The sequence below is a fragment of the Pelophylax lessonae genome, assembly GCF_965119305.1.
Source record: "Pelophylax lessonae genome assembly, chromosome: 3".
In the NCBI taxonomy this organism is placed as follows: Eukaryota; Metazoa; Chordata; class Amphibia; order Anura; family Ranidae; genus Pelophylax; species Pelophylax lessonae.
This window is the reverse complement of record NC_138770.1, coordinates 186,326,889-186,353,614: the sequence shown is the minus strand read 5'-3', so window position 1 is coordinate 186,353,614 and position 26,726 is coordinate 186,326,889. Positions and strand designations below refer to the sequence as shown.

Below are 26,726 nucleotides of genomic sequence, written 5' to 3'. Positions count from 1 at the left end.
TCCATGTTGTTGCACTCATCGGGTCTGATTCATTAAAGTATAACCAAAGGCAATTTTTTTTTTTTTTTTTTTTTTTAGTCTTGGATAGATTGGAGAGGGATTGGAATGCCTGTCAGTTTTTATTGCTGTTTAGGGAGATTCGCCCTCTATATTTGTCCTGTTTACAGTTATAATTGAAAGTGAATGGAAACGAAAATCCAAAATTTTAGATTGTCCCCAGAAAAGTAAAAGAGGAGAAATCTTCCAGTGGGAACACTAGTTCTGGTGACCTTGGGGTCCCCAAGGATTTTCCTTAATTTGCAGGGATTATCTCTCACTTCCTGTTTGGCTATGGGACAGGATGTGAAGGAAAATCTCTGCAATGGGACACAGATGGTAAAATGTAAAATAAAAATAAAAGGTTTGCCTATAGTTCCAAGCTGTATTATCATTTATCACTTTAAATGCAATATCAAGCTATATTGCCATACTTGATTCATCAAACAGGAAAAACATTGTTGTATTATTAGGCACCTGCAACTGTTTTGCGTGTGGTTTTAACTTATTACTTTTTCATTAAATAAAACAGATTTAAAGTGACTATGTCATGAGGGAGGTATGGGGGCTGCCACTGCAGACCTAAATCTGAAGACGCTAAATGCCTGTGTCTGACATCAGTATGTTTTAGGCATATTTCTGGAAAAAAACATGCTATGAATGAATGTCACAAAAATTTCAGGACTGCTTATTTCTATACTCATTCTAGGTCAACTCAGCAACTGGGACAACACTGAAGTGAAAGAATTAGAATAGCAGCCAGGGAACTTGCATTCTTCAAGGAAAGTTTAGTAATGGCAGCCTCCATAAAAAATCTCATGACTGTGTCCCTTAACATTTTTTTTTTTTTGGTCCCATTTTCTGGGGCTACAAGCACATGGGGCTGGTGGGCTGGTGGGCTGGTAGTATGTGACACACTTGCTGTGACTTGGATTGTTAAAGAAATATAAAAATTAGCCCTGCCATTGTTGATCCTTTAACCACTTCCATACAGGCCAATTCTGGCACTCCACTCCTACATGTAAAAATCATCTTTGTTTTTGCTAGAAAATTACTGAGAACCCTCAAACATTATATATATATATATATATATATATATATATATATATATATATTAGCAGAGACCCTAGGGAACAAAATGGCGGCATTGCAACTTTTTATGTCACATGGTATTTGCGCAGCATTTTTTCTAACGCTTTTTATTTGGAAACGTTTTTGAGTTTTATGAATAATAAAAAAAAAAAACATTAATGTTAGCCCAATTTTTTTTTATAATATGAAAGATATTCTTACGCCAAGTAAATAGATACCCAACATGTAACGCTTTAAAATTGCTCACACTGGAATGGTGCCAAACTTCGGTACCTATAAATATTCATAGGCAACATTTTAAAATGTTTTACAGGTTACCAGTTTAGAGTTACAGAGGAGGTCTTGGGCTAGAATTGTTGCAACTCGCTCTAATGTTTACGGCGATACCTCACATGTGTGGATTGAATGCTGTTTACATATGTGGGCGCGACGTAAGTATGCATTAATTTCTGCGTGCGAGCACGCGGGGACGGGGCACTTTAAATTTTTTTTTTTTTTATCACTTTTTTTCCTGTTACAAGGAATTTAAACATCCCTTATAATAGGAATAGTGCTTGACAGGTCCTCTTTCTGGAAAGATCTGGGGCCAATAAGACCTCAGATCTCTTCTACGGGCTGAAAAGCCTGAAATAAAAATAAAAAAAATGATCTCTGTTATCCAGCCGAGATCACGGCAGTATTTACAACTGCCAGGCCTCCAAGAGTCATAGAGACTGCCAGGGACCATCTGGTCCTGGGTATTTTCTATGGTGTACTTCCGCTGCTGGCAGATTCCTTCTCCGGCTCGCCGTTCCGGTAGAAGCAAGTGGCTGAACAGCTGCTATGATTATTCTTATAGTAAAGTAAATCGCAGACTAAAAAATGATATCTGAATGATGCCTGTAGCTGCAGGCATCATTCAGATATCCCCCACTTAAAGCCCAGGATGTCATATGACGTCCAGCGGTAAGGAAGTAGTTAAAACGGTATGGCTTTCCCATAGGAAAGAAAGCGGTTTCAGCACACGTGCACAAGAAAGGGAACCCACCAAGGCAGCTTTAAGGAGGGCCAAATAGTGCATATCACTGGATTGGTAAGTATTTATCCAGGTGGTAGTGGGATGCACTTAGAAGGAGTGGGCACGTAATAAAGTGACGCCTGTACCAAAGATACAGGTGTCCTTTAAGAAGTAATCTTGTCCCAGTAGAGCACTATACACACAAATCAAGCTCTCCCTATTTACCTATATACTGTACATAGAAGACAACAGACACACATCATGAGTGCATTTTAGACATAAAAATGAAGCAAAGAAGCAATAGTGCTACAATTAGTAATGAAAGACAGTTCTTTGCAAACAGATTTGATTTGATTTCAAAAGGAGTATTTGGTACTCCTGTCAAATTGATGGGCCAACTACCCTGCAACAAAAGTTTTTTTTTTTTAGCTTTTTTTTTTTTGTGTTATGTTTAAATGAGACAAAAAAGTTCCACTTTTATTTTGTTCATAGATTTTATAGCTCACGGTTGAAACACTAGCTATATAAAAAAAAAAAAAAAAAAAATTGCCATTGGAGCAAATGTCCAAAACATAAACCAAAAAATTGCCAATTGAAGGATACATTCATCTTTGGTAACATGTTACACCCGTATTTAGGGTGTAACATGTTACCAAAGAGCACCTGCCTGCGCCTCTCCAATCCCCTTCATTGATCTTCTCCCTGCACCTGCTGTCACAATTTAAAAAGAGCATGGCAGTGCAGGGCTCCATCTGAACAGGCCACATCCTTCACTCACACAGGTCTGTGAACGAATCAACTACAACTACCATCTTTCGCCAAAGCAGATGGCTTGTGGTTTTCAATGAAATGCAACGGCGCTGGTGAGTGCTCTTGTAGTTCATTGATCTTCCTGCTGGTGTCAGTATCCTGTTGTTGGTGTCAGTGGGAGGAATTATGCCCCATTGTTGATGTCAGTGGCAGTAATAATACCTTAAGGGCCAAATAAAGGCAAGCAAAGGGCCAAGTTGAGCCCCAGGACCGCAGTTTGGAGACCACTGCTTAAAAAGATAAAATAAATAGATAATTATTCAATTTTGAGCTGTTCCCTGCAGTAATTCTTTTCCACCTCTAGATGTCCTTAGTTTGCTGAGTCAAATGACAACCATCATAGGCCTGCTCCCAAACTGACTGGACAGTGAAAGGAGAAGCAGCACAGTCATGAGCTTTTCCCTTATTCACTCTGCTTTCTATGCCTATAGTTATGTTCTTTGAACTGATTGGCCCCTTGTGCTCCTGCTTCAAACGCAGGAACTGGACTGCTACTGCTAGCATTTAAAAAAAAACATGAACGGATGTATTAATGGATACATGACTATATTCATTTGTGTCTCTTATAACTGCCTGAAGTACAGCTGTACATTCTTCACTGCACTACCAGAACATTTATATCCCTAATGACTCAATGCTAAATAAAGCAATATAGGAATGAACAGCAGTTGCAGAGCATAAATCAGACATTTCACACTGCACTGCTAATAGCTGACCCTATGTAGCTCGGCAATTTGTTGTTTATCTAATTAGATTCCATATTTTACTATCTAATTTACATTTGATATGTAACAAGTTATTTGTTTAAGATTGTGTATACATTTTTACATTTTGCACTCATCTATCACTATACCTGTGGAGAGAGTTTTATAGCATCAACAACGTTTTAATATTTTTAGTTAGCCACTAAAAGGTATCACTGCTGCAACAATGCTTTCAGCCTTCTCTCTAAAGCAATCCAGTGAACCTCCCTGCTTGTGTTAGCCATCTGTACATCGGACATCCCACATATAATATTCTTCAGTATTTGAACAAATAAAGAAAATAAAACAAATGTACCCTTTTTCTTGCTTTTTTTGTGTTCAGCTATTCTTTCAGGTGAAGTTGCAGGTCTTTCACTAATGTCTGGGTCTCCTGATATTGCAGTATAAATTCCAGTTTGACCTTGAGCTGTACAGATAACAAAGGACACAAACAAATATAAATTACAAGAAAATGAAGAGAGAAACTTGAAGCGGAGCTGAAGGCAACATGAAATACATATAAACAGGCAGTCTATTTATTACAGAAGAGAAACGTCTCTTCTTCTGCAATGAAATACACATACCTGCCTGCTCACAGTCTTCTGCGGAATGTGAACTGAGCTGCGCATGCATGTCCAGCTCAGTTTATATCGCTGGCACGGTCCTTGTGTGCCAGGATGACTGCCTCCTGGGGCAGGAGTTTTGTCATTCTAAGCCAACCAACAATGAAGATGGCTAAAGACTGGACCCCGGAATGAGTTGGGAAGATGTCAGGGCCGGCAAGGGACCCCTGGTAGATTTTAACCCTTGCAGAGGATGTCAGTATGGAGACTTTAGTTCAGCTTTAAACACTAAATCCCCGGAGGATTTGGCTGCTCAAAGACCAGGCCCTATTTTGCGATTCGGCACTGCGTGACTGTAACGGACAATTGCGCGGTTGTGCGACACTGTACCCAAATGAAATTGATGTCTTTTTTTTTCCCACAAACAGAGCTTTCTTTTGGTGGTATTTGATCACCTCTGCGATTTTTACTTTTTGCGCTATAAACAAAAAAAGAGTGACAATTTTGAAAAAAATAACAATATTTTTCCCATTTTTTTTTAATATGAAATTCTCAAAAAAAAATGTAAAAATCTAAATTTTTTAACATTTTAGGCCATTTTTTTTTGCTACATATTTTTGGTAAAAAAAATCACAATAAGCGTACTTGGTTTGCGCAAAAGTTATTGCGTTTACTAACTACGGGAAAGATTTATGTAATTTTTATTGTTTTTTTTTTTAACTAGTAATGGCGGCGATCTGCGTTTTTTTTTTTGCGGGACTGCGACATTGCGGCGGACAGATCGGACCCTTGACTGACATTTTTTACACTTTTGGGGGTACCAGTGACATTACTACAGTAATCAGTGCTATAAATATGCACTGTTACTGTAAAAATGGCACTGGCAGGGAAGGGGTTAACTTTATTGGTGATCAAGGAGTTAAGTGTGTCCCTAGGGGCGTGATTCTAACTGTTAGGGGGGGTGGCTTGTTAGATCATGACAGAGAAATACGATCCTACATAGCAGGATCGCATAGCCTCAGTGATGATCTAAGGGAGAATGACGGACGGCTGTGTTTACATCAGCCGTCTGTCTTTCTCTCTCTCTCCTGAGCGAAATTGCGAGTGGCCGGCAGACATCGGAGCCACAGGTCACACGCGCGGGGAAGGTAGGGAACGAGCGGGGGCAGGAGCGTGCCCCCTACAGGCTCGTGGGCGAGTGACGTACCCATACGTCACTTTGCCCAGGAGAGGCTGACTGCTGCAGTACATAGTCGTGCGGCAGTCGGCAAGTGGTTAATGATATAATTAAACCCACGAGAATTATTCCCACTAAAACCAATAAGAAGCCCATGCTTTTGTGATAAACTGCATTAGCAAAATGTGGGTGAAGACAAATTCACCAGCAAGGGATTTATCCAGCTGCAATAGCAATTAAAGCTTATCTAAACCCAAAAACATAATGTAATATATTGCAGCTGATCGGTCATCAAGTGTGGTTCCTGCATTCGTTTTCTTTTATCAGGCCTTATTTAGAAAGCCTCGTTTAGCTTGAAAATGAGCTTATGTGGACTCAAAACGTCATCATTTTTGCAAAATTTATGCTGTGATGCTCTCTTTTTGATGAGAATTAGAAAGAGCTATTTTTAAAGATAGCCATTTTTTGAAGGACACCTATCTCTGTAACATGTTTTAGTTACCCCTGTGGATGTCAGTGGGTTGGTGACTACAGCAGGGGGTACTTCATTGGGACTGTTTAGTGTGCACTCCATGATTCAGGATCCTTCCACTAGGAACACTTGTTCTGGGGACAACTGTTTAGGACAGGTGTTCCCTTACATTGGAGAGACTTTGTATCACTTTCTGTTTTGTCTACCAGACAGGAAAAAAAAGAATAAAATCTAACATTTTAACCATTCCTTACAGTATTAAAAAAGAAAAAGCTGTTGGCTTCAGTGTGTTTATAAAGTATACATTTTACCTATTGCAGGAGATACGTGTGGCCTGGTTAGCATCCTGGCCTTTCAATGGGACTTGTGCCGCTGCATGATAAAAAGACTATACAGCTCCTCATTCTCCTCATTTTCCTTTCTCTTGCTTCTGAATAGGACACAGGGATGGCAGGAACGCAGGGGCAGTGCTAGAAGGACTTGGATTGGCTGCAAAGCAACCTGTGTAAGGAAGCCCTGCCCATTGCACCTAGAGACTGAGGGGATGCAAAAACTGCTCAGCACTGTAGCCCTTAAGAAAGACAGTCAAGCGGTGATAGACAGTGTGAGACTACAAGTTCCAGGAGGGTATTTGCTGAACAGAATGGAGAGGGCTAAAAGCTCAGGCTGCAAAAGGACAGTCCCATGCTGGGAGCAGATTGAAGAGGATCTCTATCCAATGCTGCTTATAAAGGACTGGGAGGCTATGAGTTGGTGACAGAGACAGCCCAATGAGAAGAGCCGGAGTGGAGAAAGGCAAGAGAGAGGAGTGTGGAGATTGAAACTTTGGTCCCTGGTCCCTGGGACCCCTGCTTCTGCAGACCAGAGTGCATTAAAATCCCGTGGTTCCTGAGTGTGGCTCAGGACCTGCTAACTGCAAGGGAAGGCCATGTATCTGTAATTATTGGCTTGAGAGTTGGGTCCCTAGACTTTTCATCTCGCAATGGTGGGCACCCTGAAGACAATAGGCCTGGTCAGAGGCCTCACAGCAGCAGACTTACTTATTGCCTGTTCTGCTGTAGCACTGTCCCCATAGGGCTTGCTGTGTGTTGACTTCTTCTAATTACCTGCAGAGAGTCACAAAGGGACAGTTCACTCAACCATCTATACTCCCAGTTGCTCGTTTCTCAATACTGTAAACAGTCCAGGGGTTTTGGTTTTATTTTTTTTGTGGAACTTGGATGGAAGAAGAGAATAGGGGGATATTCAAACTTGAACTATTTACAGTTAATAAGGATAACTCTCAGTTGGCTTCACCAGGTTATTTGTGGAAGCAGGCACACTGCTTTAACCATACTGCCACTCAGGGCCGCTGATAAGCCAGTACAACTGGCCCTGTTGTACCGGGCCCTGTGTTCTCAGCTCAGCTGGGGGGCCCGGGCATCCGAGACAATCAGTCTGGTAGTCTTCGGATAAAAGCCTGCACCATTGGCAGAGCTCCCAGAACGTCCAAGTCCCGCCTGTCAAAATGATTGGTTGCTGGGCCGTCTAGCATCCCAGCAACCAATCAGGTGCATGGAGGCTCCGACATGAGGAAGATGTAACTTTCTCCTCTTGAGCTGCTGCTCCACCTCCACCTCCATGTTTGCTGTACTTCCCACTGACAACGGAAAGGCTGGGAGTGTGAGGAGACCTGCCATCTGGACTGGGACACTGCTAATGTAAGTGAGCAGAGTTCCTGCCATAGATGCACACAGAGGTGGTGGTGAGGGGGTCACACAGGTCTATTCTAGAGAGCGAGTGAGGACAGGCTTCCCCAGAGATATTTACACTGACTGCAACCACACCATCCACAGTACTTGCCTGCAGTCTCTGGCTGTCTCCTCCTGTGATGCCTGCAGTCTCTGGCTGTCTCCTCCTGTGATGCCTGCAGTCTCTGACTGTCTCCTATAGCATGCCTGCAGTCTCTGACTGTCTCCTCTGTGAAGCCTGCAGTCTCTGGCTGTCTCCTGTGTGATGCCTGCAGTCTCTGGCTGTCTCCTCTGTGATGCCTGCAGTCTCTGACTGTCTCCTATAGCATGCCTGCAGTCTCTGACTGTGTCCTCTGTGATGCCTGCAGTCTCTGGCTGTCTCCTCTGTGATGCCTGCAGTCTCTGGCTGTCTCCTCTGTGATGCCTGCAAACTCTGGTTGTCTCCTCTGTGATGCCTGCAGTCTCTGGCTGTCTCCTATAGCATGCCTGCAGTCTGACTGTCTCCTATAGCATGCCTGCAGCAGTCTCTGACTGTCTCCTATAGCATGCCTGCAGTCTCTGACTGTCTCCTATAGCATGCCTGCAGTCTGACTGTCTCCTATAGCATGCCTGCAGTCTCTGACTGTCTCCTATAGCATGCCTGCAGTCTCTGACTGTCTCCTATAGCATGCCTGCAGTCTCTGACTGTCTCCTATAGCATGCCTGCAGTCTTTGATTGTCTCCTGTATGATGCCATCAGTCTCTGTTGCAGCTTGGGGGGGTGATACCATGGTTTACCGCACCAGGTGACACCAACCCTAGTGACGCTACTGCCCCCGCTCTGCTGCTCTTTTTAACAGGGGAGTAATTGCCATTTTTGGGCCCCTCCCTGACCTCTCTGCTGGTGCAAGTGGAGGGACTTTTTTTTTTTGATATTTATTATGGATGGCAATATGGCATGGTGTGGTAATTGTACTGCGCTCTGCACATATTTACTATGAATGACATGGCGTGGCATGATAAATTATCACTTGAAGACAAACCTGCACTTTGTTTCAAGGCGGGGTCTCGGGAGGGGCCAGGGGTGGGGCTGAAGGGGGCCCCGTCAGGTAGGCTGTACGGGGCCCCATGATTTCTATCAGCGGCCCTGCTGCCACTAATATGGAAGAATTAAGTCCTTTTGCTCTCTCTAGCAGCAGACTTGTTGCAACTACTTAATCTTCAGGACACTCTCTAGCATCCCCTTGACTGACACCTGTCCACTGACTCTTCCACAGAAGGGGTGGTCATTTTAGAACAGGCCCCACAACACAGATCTGTATTTACTGTAGGCAGAATCAGATCCTCTCAGTGTCTCCCTACCAGTGAGCTCTGCAGGACATCTGGGTTCAGCTCCTCTCTGACTCTCCAGCCCTCAGGTCTACCACTTCTACAGAGGAGGGGCAGCTGCCCACTCCCTCTGGGACCCTGCTATTCAGCTGAAAGTCCCCGAGCACATGTGTTCTTGGCATTTATACAGCATCCCAGCATGCACCGAGGCACTTTCCTCTGCCAATCACCAGGGCTGTGCTAAATTCCTGTGCACTCATTTGTCAGAATTCCTCCCACTGTCCAATATGCCTCTCTATTGGACCAGTGTGAAACACTTTCGACAAACTGAGCTGCACCTGAGCACCTTGAGCTGACCTCACTAGCAGATCCTGCTCTCTGGTAGGTAGAGAGCAATACAAATTTACCTGGCAATCACTGTGGTAAGCAGAAATATTCAAAAACGATATTTTCTCTTCTAACACCTATCTAGGGGGGTGTTACACATCTTTCAGGATTACAAATTAGTTTGAGCTCTCTAACTCCCGACATAGACCTCAACACATGCCATGTTAATTACCTTCCCACTGGTTAATGGAATAGAGAGGAACTATGCCCTAGAATTAGGTCACTGTGGGTAAATTCCTTTTAAGAGTTGCTGTTTTACCCAGAGATATTGGGATAAGGCCTGTTGGGTGGTATTTTTTGTCTGTTAAGCTTGGAACAATATTGCCCGATCACATTTCAGTGTGTGCTTTAGCATTTTCAGATATGGTTCCTGTACTATTTCCCACTGTACTTGTTATCGCTTTCCCTTTTGTATATTGGTGTGTTCATTGACCCTTTGATTTACAGTAACCCTTTGAACGTTTTTTTGCTGGTTATTAACTGAATAAAATAACTGAAGACCCCAGTTATTAACAGTTCTTTCTGGGGTGAGCTCTACATACTCCTATTAGTTACACTGCATGCAGGGATGTGGTCTATTGTGATCAACCTGCATCTACAATGACACAATTCATACGCTGCTCAAACAATTTAAAGGAACACTTTTTAATCAGAGTATAGCATCAAGTCAATTAATCTCCTTGGCTATTGATCTGGTCAGTTAAGTAACAGAAGGGGTTGTTAATCAGTTTCAGCTGCTTTAATATTAATGAAATTAAAAACAGGTGCACTAGGAGGGCAACAATGAGATGAATTCCAAAACAGGAGTGGTTTTAGAGGTGGAGGCAACTGACATTTGTTTTCCCTACTCATCTTTTCTGACTGTTTTTCACTAGTTTTGCATTTGGCTAGGGTCAGTGTCACTACTGGTAGCATGAGGCGATACCTGGACCCTATAGAGTTTGCACAGGCAGACCAACCCCTCCAGGATGGCAGATCAATACGTGCCATTACCAGAGGGTTTGCTGTGTCTCCCAGCACAGTCTCAAGAGCATGGGGGAGATTCCAGGAGACAGGCAGTTACTCTACTAGAGCTGGACAGGGCTATAGAAGGTCCTTAACCCCTCAGCGGGACCGGTATCTGCTCCTTTGTGCAAGGAGGAATAGGATGAGCACTGCCAGAGTCCTACAAAGTGACCTCCAGCAGGCCACTGGTGTGAATGTCTCTGACCAAAAAAATCAGAAACAGACTTCATGAGGGTGGCCTGAGGGCCAGACGTCCTGTAGTGGGCCCTGTGCTCACTGCCCAGCACCGTGAAGCTCAATTGGTATTTGCTATTGAACACTAGGATTGGCAGATCCACCACTGGCACCCTGTGTTTTTCACAGATGAGAGCAGGTTCACCCTGAGCACATGTGACAGAAATGGCCTGGAGAAGCTGTAGAGAATGGTATGCTGCCTGTAACATCATTCAGCATGACCAAATTGGTGGTGGGTCAGTGGTGGTCTGGGGAGGCATATCCATGAAGGGACACACAGACCTCTACAGGCTAGACAATGGCACCCTGGCTGCCATTAGGTATCAAGAGGAAATACCCAGTCCATATCAGTATAGATATCCAGCATGATATTTTTCCCCATTGAGATCCGATGTGTTTTCAAAGTGTTCCTTTCATTTATTTTGTGAGTATTGTATGTTTTATCAAGATCAAAGGAAATTCACTTTTACCTTCTAGAATCTGATGAGCTAAATCAAATGGCTGCTCAGGTGGCCTCTCTGTAGCCAGACCCTGGGCATAATCTGCTATACTTGTAATTAGGTCTACTGCTCCAGCGCACTGCAGATAGTTCCCAGTAAGGTACAGTTCACTGCAAGACAAGGATAGTAGACAAGAAGTCAGTAATTATTAAAGTAATCAGATTTACAGTATCTAGTCAACAAGAAGCATTATAAATGTTACTACTGGAAAAAAAAAAAAAACACTGAAAATAAACTTGCTCTTTGAAGTAAAACTGATTTGTATTGCTTAATGCTATTCATTAAAACAGGGTGTTGCAGAGTAAAGTAATTTCCAATAAGCAAAAACTGAAAAACTTTATTTAAAGTACACTGTTTAAGAATGGGGTTACCATTGATGCCTCCTTTTCCAAATCCTTTAAAGGCTAAGTATATCTTTTAGGACAAAATAATAAATACATACAGTATATTTTTTACAGAAAAAAAATGTGCATTTATTATTTTTTCCTACAGAGGCTTGCAAAGCATTGCACTTGTGATCAGTGGATCACGGTTACAATGTGAGACTCTTGCAGACACTGCTTTCTAGAAAGCTGTAGGAAGTGTCAGTGGACTACGAGGGTGCTCCTCAGAAACATGAAAGATGGCCATGACATCTGACTTAATTATTCTGTAGCAAAAAATGTGTAAGCCATCTTCTCTTTCCACCTTCTTAGGGAGCACCGCTGAATTGGAATCACTTCTCCCATGTATACTAAGTATTCAGCTTCACCAAGTTTAACCAAGGTGTCCTTATTAGTATACCAGTCTTTCCCAATTTTCCTTCTATAATTCTGCCTAGCCAGATACTCATTTCCAGGTGTACTAGTACTCACTTCAGAGGACTCCCACTTATGGCTCACAGAAGACTGTGAAAAGAGTCAGGGAAACTACAGCTGTTCCTGCTGAATGTTGACCACCTCACCTTGAGTTCCACCCCTAAGGCCGCTTTCACACGGCTCCGTTCCGTCGATGGAGCCGTTCTGCTCAGTGGAGGATCGATCCCCGCTGAGCAGGCGGATGACAGATCCGTCTCTGCTCTGTGTGCGGAGACAGAGGTGTCAGATCCCCGCTGTCCCCTATGGGGGAATCGGATGAGAACGGACCGCCTATCCGTTCTCATCCGATCCGCCAGACAGATGAAAAATAGGGTTTCCATCAGTCCGGATTTGACGGACAGGATCGGGTTGGATGTCAGCGGACATGTCTCCGCTGACATCCGCTGCCCCATAGAGATGCATGGGGCATCCGTTCAGATCCGCCTGAAAAACTGACAGGCAGATCTGAACAGTTCGCATGTGTGAAAGGGGCCTTAAGAGAGCCATATGACAGTAGCTGATTACATCTGAATAGCTCTGGGGTGTTTGACTCCGGTGCCACAACTCACTAGGACCCTATCCGTGGTACTTTTAGCTTTCTGTATACTTTTATATACGGTAAAGGTTTTGCTAATAGTTTTGCAGGTGTATATACATAAAAAAAAAACAACAAATGGCCATTACTTTGGGAGAAGGAGGAGAGGCAGAGCTTCAAGCACTGAACGTCACAGGACCTTACACTCAGGGCCTTACAAACAGGGCCTGTTTTTCCAGACAGGATGGAACTCAGACCACTTCAACACTTCATAACTTAAGTTACTTCGCTCTTTCATCTGGCAAATTAATGGGTGCATCCATCCTTTCTGGCAAAATGAGAAACTTCTGATTTTCATAAACTTGACGTTCCCAGAACTTTTAGGGCATACCTTCTTCATTTAGGACCTCAGACAGGAAAGTTCAAACAGAAAAAGGCAACTTCCATAACTCTATCTTCCTTAATTGTTACTCCTATCCAGAGGGCTCACAGGGCAGGAGGGCAGAAGCCTCCAGCAGTGGTGAGGACTCATTCAACAAGATCCATCTTAACGTCATGGGCAGCACATGCAGGGGTCTCCTTAGAAGTTATCTGCAGGGCAGCAAGCAGGTTGTCTCAGCACCCCTTTCTCAGGCACTACAATGTAGATCTAGGACTTTTACCGTGGCTGATTTTGGGAGGAGAACTGTTCAGGCTTCTATGTCTCCTGCTTTTAAAATGTTACTTATACAGCATCACCCCCCCAGTCAGCTAGTTACTTATCACTAGTATGGTGCCCATGTAGGCACCAGAAATCCACAACATTGTATCAAATACCATAATTATCCTTTCCTTTCCTATGCCAGTATATGATCTTTCATCTTGCTCTAGTTACTGAGAATGTGAGAATGTGGCTGGGCCTTTCTCTCACTTTTTTGAAAGTTTAAATTGGTTCTGTAGGTTGGAATAAGGGTGGATCTCTATCACTAGTATGCAGTCATAGGCACAAGGGAAAGGAAAATTATAGTAAGTAGTGATATAATTTATCTGCTAACCTTGACAGACACACTTCCTCCCCGCTCTTTGCTGCATGGAGGGGGCAGGGAGAGGAAAGATGGAGCTGGCGCAAGCAGCTCCAGTTTTCCTGTTCTCTATGTCATGTCTGGTGCAGACATGGTATAGAAAATGGAGCAGATCACTCTAGATTAACAAAGAGGCTTAATCCCCCCATTTAGTTTAATTCCCAAAGCATTTAGTAGCACTATCTACATAGGTTCTCTTCCTCTATTCTTTTCCATGACCTTCTTAAAACTTCACCTCTTCTGACACACTAGGTTGAGTGTACAAAGCATGCAATGTCACAGAAAATCACTGAAAATAATACTTAGTACCCAGTACTAGTACTATATCAAAGACTTGTAGGATGGTTTTACAGGGAGGGCAGTCCTTTATGCTGTTTTACTGCCAGCTGCCATTGGGGCCCTTTAAGAAGCGGAGATTCAGTGGTGAACCTCCGGAGATTCAGTGGTGATAAGTAGATGGTGAGAAGATACTCTAGTCATCCCACAGCAAAGTTGCAGATGCGGACGTTTCTGTCTGTGCTGGTTATTAGGGTGTCTCTGCTGGTCTGGCCTCTCAGCAGTCTGGTCAGTATGCAGTAATTGTGCTCACATCGGTTACCTTAAGGCCAAGAGGGAGAACCTAGCTGGACAGTCCAGTCTCAGAAAAGCAGCTTTACTTCTCCTCCTTGCGCCAGTGTCTCCTGGGAATTATAGTGCAAAGTGGCCGTAAGCCCCCCAATATGGCCTACTTCCTAGACTATAAATCCCATGATCCTCAGTGTTCTGCATATGATTCCCTAGGGTTTTCTGGCTATAGTTCTCCCTCTGCTGATTGGAGGGGATAGTGCATCACAACAATCAGCATAACAGCAGAAACTGAAAGTAAACTGATTGTAGAGAGGGAAATGTCTCCTTCTGCATGTTTCTGTAGTCCAGCATCTGGCTACAATTAGAATAGTGATCTGTATTTTAGCCATGGGACTGTAATTTTCAAATCTAATACCTTTTTGAACGTAAAGATCCATATTCTGATATGTTACTGTAGCTTTGTGAATTAAACCTATTGTGCCAACATTTGGGTTCTATCCATTTTAAATGTCTAAAAGAGACCTAACACACAAAACATAAATTTTCTCAGCTTTCTTGGGTTTAGGTCTCACATAAGGTCAAAGTCACGATTGGATAGTATTCATTCATGTATGTATTGTTTCATTTGGTTTGGTTGACATGCTTTATTAATTTATATATAGGCAAATATGTTTCTTTTTTTGGCTAATAAATGTATTTGTTTTGTTGTATTTATGTTATTTATAATGTTTATACGTTTTGAAATGCTTCCACTATTTATTTTAAATATTTCCTCTCCCGTTATGTAAAATGTGTAGGATGATGTATAAATGACATCAAAAAATAACATTTTATAGAGTGCAGTATACTATATTAACTAAGCAGAAAATGGTTTCAGTGGTCTGATTTTTTATTTTTATTTGCTAAAATCTGGTTGCTCCGGATATCTGTCCATTAAAGTGGATGTAAACCCATTCTGTAGGTCTTTACCTACAATCTAAGCCTATAATAAGACTTACTTGTAGGTGCTTTGAATATCTCCTAAACCTTCACGGTTTAGGAGATAGGCTCACAACGTGGTGGTACAGGGCTTCGTTTTAAGGTAAGTATTTCATAATGTGCTAGTATGGGATTATAGTGCAGTGGTCAAAAAAAAGAAAAAAATTGGCGTGGTTTACTTCTGCTTTACCATTTTCAGGACAGCATCACCAAGACAAACTCAATTTGTAACAAAAGACCATGACTCATTACCTTACTGCTGATTCTGCCAAAATGTTTCCCAGTAGCGCCCCACTGGATGGACCAAGCTTACAATAACACAGACTAAGAGAAACCACCTTCATGTTCCCTTCCAGGCCATGTACAAGACCTTGTATCCCTTCATCCTTGAACCTGACAAACAAGAAAATGTTTTGGTCACGTTGACGGAATATCACCTTGTACTCTATGTATAGGTGAGGGTCTTACTCATTGTAATCCAAGGTTACAGATGTTAACTGGCTGCATCTTATGGCTTTTCCCAGCCTCTCCACCGACCATACATCCATCCCACAATCTATAGCTTCTAATTTTACAAATGGATAGGAGGTTCTTCCGTTCAGCTCCAACAATATAGCCTACAGTGATGGAAAGAGACCGTGTATTAATGTTATTAGAAGAAGCAATTTTGATTCTGGTAATCTGTACATTTTCTTATATTTATAATTGAGTTTATAAGGTTTTTCACTGGACTATTGTGCACAGCTAGATCTCCTTACCAGATTCTAAATTTCTTCCTCACCATGAAATGTTTTACACTAACTAAGGTCTACTGGCGACCTGGAAACAAAAAAACAAAAAAAAAACAAAAGTAGTGTCTGAGTTTTCCTGAGATATAGGAAATCAGAGGGTGACGCACGAGTAATAAGAAATAAGAACATTTTACATGGGACTTTTAATGAGGTACAACATTTGCATAAAATTATTTTTTGGTGCTCTGGTGCCTAATTACCTATTTAACCTGCCTAATTAACTAATATGCATACCGGGGCCATTTATCTTAATTTATTAATATTGGAGTATTTTTAGGTTAACCACTTGCCGACCAGCCGCTGTAGTTTTACTGCGGCAGGTCGGCTCTATTATGTGAAATGATGTACCTATACGTCACTTTGTGTAATAGACAGTGGGGGGCGTGCGCACCACTGGAGGCATGCACACTCGCTTATTGGCCAGACGGGGAGCCAGTCAGCAGGACTGGCAGACGCGATGTCCGCCGGCCACCTGCAATCACTCCCCATGGAGACAGAACGGCGGTCTACCTATGTAAACAAAGCAGACTGCCGTTCTGTCACAGATGAACACAGGGATCCTGTGTTCCTACTATTTAGGAACACAGGTCTATGTGTTCATCTGTTGAGCACATCCCCCACACAGTTAGAAAGCACTCCCTAGTAGCATACTTACCCCCTTTGATCGCCCCTGGTTTTAACCCCTTCCCTGCCAGTGTCATTAGTACAGTAACAATGCATATTGTTTAGCACTGATTACTGTAGTAAAGTCACTGGTCCCCTCAAAAGTGTCAAAAGTGTCTATGAGAAGTCTGATCTGTCAGCCTCAATGTCGCAGTCCCGATAAAAAAAAATTGTTGATCGCCGCCATTACTAGTAAAAAAAAATTGAAATGACATAAATCTATTCCCTAGTTTGTAGACGCAAACACTTTTGCACAAACCAATCAATTTACACTTATTAGGATTTCTTTTACAAAAAATATGCGGCAGAATACATATTGGCCTAAACTTTAGTTTTTTTGTTTTTTATCGCAAAAAACAAAAACTGCAGAGATTATCAAATACCACCAAAAGAAAGCTCTATTTGTGGGGAAAAAAGGACATCAATTGTATTTGGGTACAGCTTTGCACAACCGCGCAATTAAGAGGGTAAAACCTTTCGGTCCTTAAGTGGTTATGATATACTGTAACTGATATGATGATTTTATATTGCCTATTAGTACTGATTATATTGATATAATCAATGTGATGAATCTATTATATTGTTCTCCACAGTGAGATTGGTATTTTGCCCATTCAGCCAAGGTGTGTTAACATATATGACATTGGATGATATCTGTTTACTAAAGGCCCGTACACACGTACCGATTGTCGGCCGTAAATATTCGGCCGACGACCGATCGGCCGATTGTAGGCTTGTTAGTATGATGCTTCCGACAGCCGACAGCGCACTTTCGGCCGAAAAGAATCTGATGTGCATGCTTTAAAATTTTTGTAGGCCAACACCAGAACGGCCGATTGTTCGCCAGTCAGTACAGAATTCGGCCGACAAACAGCAGATTTGCAAGACTGGGCATGCTCAGAAAAGACAAAACACACGGAAAGTTAACCATCACATGACATCACTTCTGCAGTCGGCTGCTGTTGGCCGACAAAATTCATGTGCAGTCTTTTGCAGTTTTCAACAGACACGACAGCCCTGGACAAAAGACGGCCGATCGTTCGGCCGACGATCGGTACGTGTGTACGGGGCTTAAGTCAGTGTTTTGAAAGGCAACATTTGAGTGATCTCCTGTGGGGTTGCTGCGTGGGGTCTGGCATTTTTTCCAGGAGTTGCGATGTTCTCCACCACCAACTGTCCGTCTGTTTTGGCTGATGATGATGTTGCGTGCATTTGCGCAAGTAACGTCAGCATGCCGGCACCGTGCGTGCGCAAGCATGCTCATGCGTCATCCCCATGTGTTTGTGTGGTCTTTGACCCAGGCTCCATCTTGCCCTTATTCCTTGGGGCTTAGATGGTGCTGGGAGGGCATGGTCCCTTTCTGATGAAATATATTAGGGAGGCAGGTGGGGGGGGGGGGGGGCTTTCTATTCCTCTTCCCGTGGGACCTGGAGTCATGTTTGGGATGATTGCTCACTCACACATGTCAACACTTGGTAATTTCTGATCTTTTATGCCCATTCCTGAGTTTTGTTTTACACCATACCTGTAGCAGCATACATATGGTGCATTTCATGGTAACTTCTGACTCTTGCTTTATATTTTATCAGTGGTAATTTACAGTGCAAAATCTGGTGAAGATGTGCATGGTATCCGATCAGCTTTTAATTTAGGCTTGTTCAATTAAGCTTTGACCAAAAAACCTGGAAGCTGATTGGTTTCTATGCAGAACTGCACCAGATTTTGCACTCTCCTGTTTTAGTAAATAAACCCCCTGTCTGTTGGTTTGTTGGTATCTTCATTTGAATACTACATACATTTCCTTAACCTCCCTGGCAGTATGATTATGTCTGGTAGTTTATACCAAAAGCGGTACAATTATTTTCATGGAAATTTGGTGTTATGTATTATAGGCCTACAATTCTTAGTAATTACTGACTTAAACCTGAGCAAAACAAGACTCTAGTAGATATCCCAGATGTGATAAATTTTGAAACACAAAATCATGAATTATAATCTCATAAATAATGTAATTTTATTCAATAATGCAGTAAATAAGGAAATTTGTCAAAGAAAGAAAATTCAATACACATGCTGCGTGTGATAAATCTTGAAACAAGGAACTACACAAAGTCCAACATCACAGTCAGGACAATGGAACCTGGTTTCCATTCGGACTTTCTTTCCATTTCTATCGCGTTTCGAGCAGCAAACAACACACACCCTGGTCGGTGCTGCCTTTTTTGCAGTTGGCGGAATATAGTCTGCAAAGTGACGGCCGGTCAGACGCTCTGGGTTGACCACGTCAACAGCGCGACGTCCAGGTCTATTTTCAACTCCTGATGGTGTCTGGTACTTTACAAAAATCTGCTCAGCCACCTTCCAGACAAACTCGGAATCAACAAGAGGGTTGTCACTGTTGGCTTTGTGCAGGATGTAAGCGTTCCATAGACATTGTTCCAGAAGATGTCTAAATATTTTTTTATAGTATTTTTTTTGCTGTTTTCGTTCAGCGGGATAGAAGGTCATGGCCTGATCGGCTCTGTCGACACCTCCCATTGTTTTGTTATAGTCAATCACGACCTGTGGTTTCAGCACATCTGTCCCACATTTTGTGTGGACCGTGGTGGTAGTGTGCACAGTGCTCATAAGTTCTTGTCTCGCCATCTCATTGCCATCATCTTACCCTTCTGCCAGGCAACCATTTCTCCGGTTTTTAGGTTTTTTTTGGCAAAAAAAGATGGCATGTCTCGACAGTTAGGCCGAACGGCACCATATGCGTCGGTTCTATTTTGTAGCAAAACATCATATAGTTCCGGGGAGGTATAGAAGTTGTCCGTGGTCAAACAATATCCCTGGTTCAGCAATGGCTCCAGAAGTGTCAGGACGGATGATGTGGCCATCCCATAGCCGCTGTACCTGGGGTTGAATTTAGTGCCTTTGCCGGTGTAAATTACGGAATTCCATATGTACCCCCTGGATGACTCGCAGAGCATATATGATTTGATGCCAAACCGCGCTCTTTTGGATGCGATGTACTGAATCCAACTTAGGTGACCCTTGTAGGCCATCAAACTCTCATCCACACTGACGTCCCTTTCTGGCACGTAGGTCCGCTGGAAATTGCCCACAATAATTTGCCATACCTCCCAGATTTTTTTCAGTTTGGGCGCAGGATGCGTGGCCTCATCAAACTCCTCATTGTTCGTGAAGTGGAAATACTTCATAATCAGGGAGAAGCGATACTCAGACATCACGGTGCCAAAGGGCCAGTAACCTGTTGGTGGTCCAGTACCATTTTTGGAACGGTTTCCCCACCAACCCCTGAAGAAAGAGGAGTCCCATAAACAGCCACATGTCCTCTTTCGTCACCGGTTCCCACCTTCTGCTTCGGGAAAGCCTGGCATGCAGCGTAGCAGATTGCTGCTCTTGGTAGCGATTCGTCTCCGTGACAATTTTTTCCATTACCTCCTCAGTGAGGAATAATTGCAGGTAGGCCAGAGGATTGTCACGCTCGACATCTACCTTCATCCCAAGTGATCCGGTGAACGGGAATCTTGGGGGCGCTACCTGGTCCGCATCGCAATCAATAGCGCACCAAGTGCGCACATCGCTCAGGTCAGGTTCAGGGTCATCGCCGTTGTCACTTGCCAGATCCGTGTCAGTGTCAGTGTCAGACGACAAATCACTGCATGACTCGCTATCGCTCACTTCCGCGAGCACCTCTGGGTCGCTGTCGCTGCCGCTGTCACTCAGCTGGTCCAAAAGCGCTTTAGACTGGCGCTTTTTTGATGCCATAATATATATATTTTTTTGGGCACAAATCACAAGTATACTGTAAGAAGGGGCACTGTACTGTCAGATGTGTAATTATCTGTGGTGATACTGTGTAATCCTCTCAGATTACAGTGTATCACCTCTTTTATTTGGTTTCACTTTCAAATTTCCCGCCCAGTTCCGCTCCCGTGCGCCGCCTCTGCTCGCAGGGAACGGAACCAGGAAGTCAGACGCCGGTCACCCGGCGTTCGGATCGAAGGACATCGCTGGATCGCCGGGACAAGGTAAGTGCATTGCTTCTGGGAGCCAAGGGGGGCTCCGCTGGCACTCTGCAACTCTACCCCGAGCGTGACTCGGGGGTTACCGCTCCTGATAGGAAAAATCAACCCCGAGTCATGCTCGGGATTACCGCCAAGGTGGTTAAGTGGTGCTAGACACTATAGCTTTGCTCTCTTTCTCTTTCTTTTTTCTTTTTATTTATTTTTTTTCTCTTTCTTTCTTTCTTTCTTTCTTTCTTTCTTTCTTTCTTTCTTTCTTTCTTTCTTTCTTTCTTTCTTTCTTTCTAGTAATTATATTTATAGCAAGATATTCTATTTGCTTATGCACATGGACACCATTTTCACTAGGGGTACTATATTCTGGGACTCGCTTTCACTTTTTTTGCACCCAGGTCACTTTGTCTATGTTTAATAGGCTTTTTTACCTGTTCTTGATTAGCAATAGGCTCTCTAACCCCATGCATATAATTTTAGGTACTGCTCCTAGGGGTGCCATGTTATACAGCTTGTTTCTCAGTATTTTTCTATTAATGGATATATATATATATATATATATATATATATATATATATATATATATCTCACAAAAGTCAGTACACCCTTCACATTTTTGTAAATATTTTATTATATCTTTTCCTGTGACAACACTAAAGAACATAACACTTTGCTACAATGTAAAGTAGTGAGTTTACAGCCTGTATAACAGTGTAAATTTGCTGTCCTGTCAAAATAACTCAACACACACCCATTAATGTCTAAACCACTGGCAACAAAAGTGAGTACACCCCTAAGTGAAAATGTCTAAGTTGGGCCCAGTTAGCCATTTTCCCTCCCCGGTGTCATGTTACAAGGTCTCAGGTGTGAATGGGGAGCAGGTTGGTTAAATTTGGTGTTATCGCTCTCACTCTCTCATACTGGTCACTGGCACCTCGTGGCAAAGAACTCTCTGAGGATCTAAAAAAAGAATTGTTGCTCTACATAAAGATGTCGTAGGCTATAAGAAGATTGCCAAGACCCTCAAAATCGGCTGAAGGACGGTGGCCAAGACCATACAGCGGATTACCAGGACAGGGTACACTCAGAACAGGCCTCCCCATGGTCGACCAAAGAAGTTAAGTGCATGTGCTCAACGTCATATCCAGAGGTTGTCTTTGGGAAATAGACATATGAGTGCTGCCAGTATTGCTGCAGAGGTTGAAGGGGTGGGGGTCAGCCTGTCAGTGCTCAGACCAAACGCCGCACACTGCATCAAATTGGTCTGCATGGCTGTCGTCCCAGAAGGAAGCCTCTTCTAAAGATGATGCACAAGAAAGCCCGCAGTTTGCTGAAGACAAACAGACTAAGGACATAGATTACTGGAACCATATCCTGTGGTCTGATGAGACCAATATAAACATATTTGGTTCAGATGGTGTCAAGCATGTGTGGTGGCACAAAGACCAGGAGGAGTACAAAGACAAGTGTGTCTTGCCTACAGTCAAGCTTGGTGGTGGAAGTGTCATGGTCTGGGGCTGCATGAGTGCTGCTGGCACTAGGGAGCTACAGTTCATTGAGGGAACCATGAATGCCAACATGTACTGTGACATATTGAAGCAGAGCATGGTCCCCTCCCTTCGGAGGCTGGGATGCAGGGCAGTATTCCAACATAACGACCCCAAACACAACTTCAAGATGACCACTGCCTTGCGAAAGAAGCTAAGAGTAAAGGAGATGAACTGACCAAGCATGTCTCCAGACCTAAACCCTATTGAGCATCTGTGGGGCATCCTCAAATGGAAGGTGGAGGAGTTCAAGGTCTCTAACATCCACCAGCTTTGTGATGTCATCATGGAGGAGTGGAAGAAAACTCCAGTGGTAACCTATGAAGCTCTGGCGAACCCTATGCCCAAGAGGGTTAAGGCAGTGCTGGAAAATAATGGTGGCCACACAAAATATTGAAACTTTGGGCCCAATTTGGACTTTTTTGCTTAGAGGTATACTCACTTTTGTTGACAGCAGTTTAGACATTAATGGCTGCGTGTTGAGTTATTTTGAGGGGACTGCAAATTTACATTGTTATACAAGCTGTACACTCACAACTTTACATTGTAGCAAAGTTTAATTTCTTCAGTGTTGTCACATGAAAAGATATAATAAAATATTTACAAAAATGTGAGGGGTGTACTCACTTTTTTGAGATACTGTATCTATAACACCATCTCCACCCTTCCCCTGTTTTGAGGGAATTTGTGAACATAATCTATGAAGCTGTTTTTTGGTTTTCAGATTTTACAATGGGCATCTGCTTCTGAAGAAGTGAGATTATTGTAACGAAACGCCTTGAGCTAAAGGACGTACCCATCATTATGTTTTATTAAAAACTTGGAAGAGTAGAACTTATGTATCATAATGTCAATATGTGCTTACAAATCAGCCTGCGTTTTAAAAAAAAATGTTTTTAGTTCTTTGTATATCCAAAAAAAGTCAGTGTTAACTGACATAGAGTACAGTATGCATAGTAAAAAGTATACAATAATGGGTAGTTGTAATATAAGGAGAACTACAGAAAAAAGTAATTTAGCCAAGAAATAGGCCACATAAATAGCTTTTCTTGTTTTGGTATTGGGTGGACTGTTTGGAATAAATGCTAAAAATTATGATTTTGGACTTCTGTAACTCCAAAGACTGTTAATATTTAGGACCCTACTATCGTGGTCTTGTACATACAAAGATAATGTGATCAAAGCCAATCCCAAATTCCAATTCCACTATGGTAATCAATATAAGAGTTGTGAACTAGATGTTCTTCAGTTTTAAACATCTGTATGGGGCCTACTTGAGCCCACCTTAAACAGGTGATTTCTATGAACCTAATTTGCTGCAAAAACGCAATGCTTCTAGCTTTGAGAAATGGGCATTGCGTGACATGGGTTTTTTACTATCAGCAAAGTCATTTGATTACCGTGTCACACTGTTGCTCTGGCCATCACATGACTTTGTTTACAAACAAAGTGTTACGGTTAGTGTTAGGCTTTGCTTTACTTGACACAAAAACAGGTCCAGGATAGCTATAATTAGCTCACCTATCTGAAAAGCTGTTTAAAACCTAATGATCCCCTTAAAAAATCTTGTTTTGCTGAAACAATAAAAAATGCTTTGATTTTCCCCACAATTTTGGTGAAACGCAAACTCACACACGTTTGTTCATCTCTACAAACATTTAAAACAAGGAAATACGAAGAGACTATAACCTTGAATTATGTAAGATTACTAATGATTTTGGGGGGGGAAGAGAGATAAGGGAAAGTCATTTGCAAATGTATGTGAAAAAAAAACCCTAGTCCCCATAATTAATAGGGCTTAGATACTAAAACAATAATATTATAATAAATAATTGTTAGAAATTCCGTATATAGCCCTACATAACAAACAGCGCACAGTGCACATGAGCTTTGCTGGTTAACTGCAGATAGGAAACAGGAAACTTTATACAGTGAAAAGACATAGGGCATATCATAGATGCAGCTACAAACTTATAAATACTGCCATCTGCTGGTTGAGGAATATATCTTTATTAAATACTGATGTACAGTAGTTGTTGCACAAAATATAATTCTGTATTCCAACAACAATAATAATAATAATAATAATATTAATAAAAATGAGAAATGGCAGTAGTAGTCTGAAATGCTATTTAAAATGCAGCTAATACTGAACTGTTTGTAAGGGACCTGGATAACGTAGCTGTTGGCGACAAGCTGTCTCAGGTCCAACCCTGCTTCTTCCTAGGAAGGGCAACCACTTACCTGGCTTCTAAGGAGATAGTGCCATCTTATACCACACTTCCTCCCAGCCCGCAACTGGAAATAAAGGAATGTCCACTCCAACAGCTTTTTTACTTTACTTTTTACTTTTTTACTTTTTTTAGCTTTTTTAACTGCAACTCCTCTCAAAGACATCTCTGTCACAACACCACATCTCCACCGAATCACTGACAGAGTCTATAGTGTAGAACACCAGCAGTACCTAATCAACATCTTGAAAGTGGATTCAAATCAGTGTAGAGCACTCATCAATTGTGTTTGCCATCTTCCCATGTTTCCACCATAAGTCCTTCGCATCACTTAGCTTCCTGCAGGGTTCCTCAGTCTTAGCCCATAGGGTCTCTCCACACCACGCCACAGATCTGCAGAAGAGGGTCAGGGGTGGCAAGGTGACTCCACTTGCTTCTGGGATGATGCACAACTGTCCCACTTGTTGGTGCTGCCCAGTCCAAATTACATGGTGCTGCACAGGGGTGAACTTCTCCCATATCCCACTCTACTCTGGGCCCCACCCACAGCTGACATTTTTAGGGAACAATCTTCACCCACCACATCACTACAGGAGGGGCAAAACCTAAATGGAGACTAACATCTGCCAACAAGTTGGGGGTGGTGCATTCAAAATTTTCTGTAAAAATATATAAAAGTCTTTGGTTGGAAACACTAAGGCCCTATGCACACAGGGCGTTTTTGCAGCTGCTGTTAGCAGCGTCAGGCATTTTTTTTTTGCAGATGCAAAACGCCCATCCATGTTATTCTATTGCCTCATGCACACATAGAGCTTTTGGGAGCTCCAAGTGGCATAGGCATTTTACAGCTCCAAAAAAAACCAGGACCAATGCATTCTGGAGCTCCAGCTTCATGCTGAAAAAACGCCCGACGCTGCTAAACGTGGCTAAACACGGCATAACGCGCTTTTAGCAGTGTCAAGCGTTTTTTTTTTTTTTTAAATGTGATTGGTCACTGTAATGACCTGAAAACCAGGAAATACAGAAAAATGTGATTGGTGACTGTAATCACATGGAAAACAGGAAATACATGCCCACATTACCCAAGAGACCTTTGCTCATTGTGAGAAGTGTGGAAGGAGACAAGAGCAGAGCATGGCTGCTGCTAATGTTCCCCAGGCCGAAGTGATTTCAGCCATTGAAGCCAATCCAGAGCTATGGGATTTAGCTCACCCATCATATAATGAACGCCTCTGTAAGGCGAAGATATGGACTGAAATTTCAATGGCTCTCACACCAGACTGGTCCCATCTGAGCAATTCAGCCAAAAAGGACAGAAGTAAGTTTTATTGCAAGATATGTTTGCTATGTAGTGTTTTTAGAAAGCATATTAACCCTTTTTTCAATTTTCTGTAGGCAAAACATTAGAACGTAGGTGGAAATCCCTCCTCGACCAAGTCAGGAGGGATTTAACAGAGCTTCAGAAGGCACAGAGGAGTGGAGCAGCAGCTCCGCCCAAAAAGCAACATTTATTTTATCACCATCTGACTTTCTTGCGTTGAGCCATGATAGAAAACGCAAGAGAGTACGTTTTTTTTTTTTTTATGTCACATATACCCTTTGTGCATTGCTCTATTCTACAAAAATTCCAAAATGTACAAAATCTTTACCCATTTTATTCTCTTTAGGACAACATCCAACATTACGGACGGCAGTGAGCGTATCGAGGAGGAGGTGGATGCTCCATGTGCCGAAAGTGCCAGTGCCACGGATACAGAGGTGCTATCCTCTAACTTATCAAGTCTACAAAGTCAATCCCCAGTACAGTTAAAATTATCCGACCATTATGTCTCTTTCTGTACCAATCTGAACATGTTCATTTTTGTTCACAGAAATCTAGGGCCCAGGATGTGGTTTCGATCTGCCTCCATCAGGAACACGAAGAACCAGGCGAGGTTCGTGGCCGTGGCAGTGGCATTGTACGCGGTCAAGGTCGCAATCAGTGCCAGAGGGGTGGCATATTCACTGTCGAAACAGAGGACAGGGTGGTAGCCCTGCTGCAGGAAGTGCGGCAGGAGAGGCGCAGTGTAGACCCATTCTTGGATCCTTTAAACCCACGAGCCTCATTCCTGCGCAACCTGTACCACATTCTGGAGGACTTTGGGGGAGACCAGGAGAAGCACTGTATGGATCGCATGTACGGTATTGCTGTGCAATACTGTAATGCAAAATTAAGTGGTGGGCCACCACCTAGCGATCCATACAGTGCTTTTCAGGATCTCAAAATTTCCCCCAGGACTGCAGCAACGCTACCACCCCCTTCATATCAGCACCCTAGACGGCAGCCACCACCTACCCATTCTTACCCTTCCTAATACCCCCCCCCCCCCCATTTCTCCACAGAATTTCCTCCTCCTCCTCCTCCTCCTTCAGGGCATTCAACTTTCTACAATGAT

General features: G+C 42.8%; 1 protein-coding gene across 1 annotated transcript in view; it reads right to left on the bottom strand.

Moving 5' to 3' along the window:
• The window catches only part of LOC309551400 (uncharacterized protein), a 54,461-nt gene that overhangs the window by 18,409 nt on the left and 9,326 nt on the right, over positions 1–26,726 (bottom strand). The window contains exons 3-6 of the mRNA XM_082251973.1: positions 15,500–15,648; positions 15,284–15,424; positions 11,025–11,164; positions 3,995–4,105 (exon numbers count right to left, since the gene is read on the bottom strand). Coding sequence (XP_082108099.1) covers positions 3,995–4,105; positions 11,025–11,164; positions 15,284–15,424; positions 15,500–15,648 — 541 coding nt within the window. The remainder of the gene's footprint in view (positions 1–3,994; positions 4,106–11,024; positions 11,165–15,283; positions 15,425–15,499; positions 15,649–26,726) is intronic.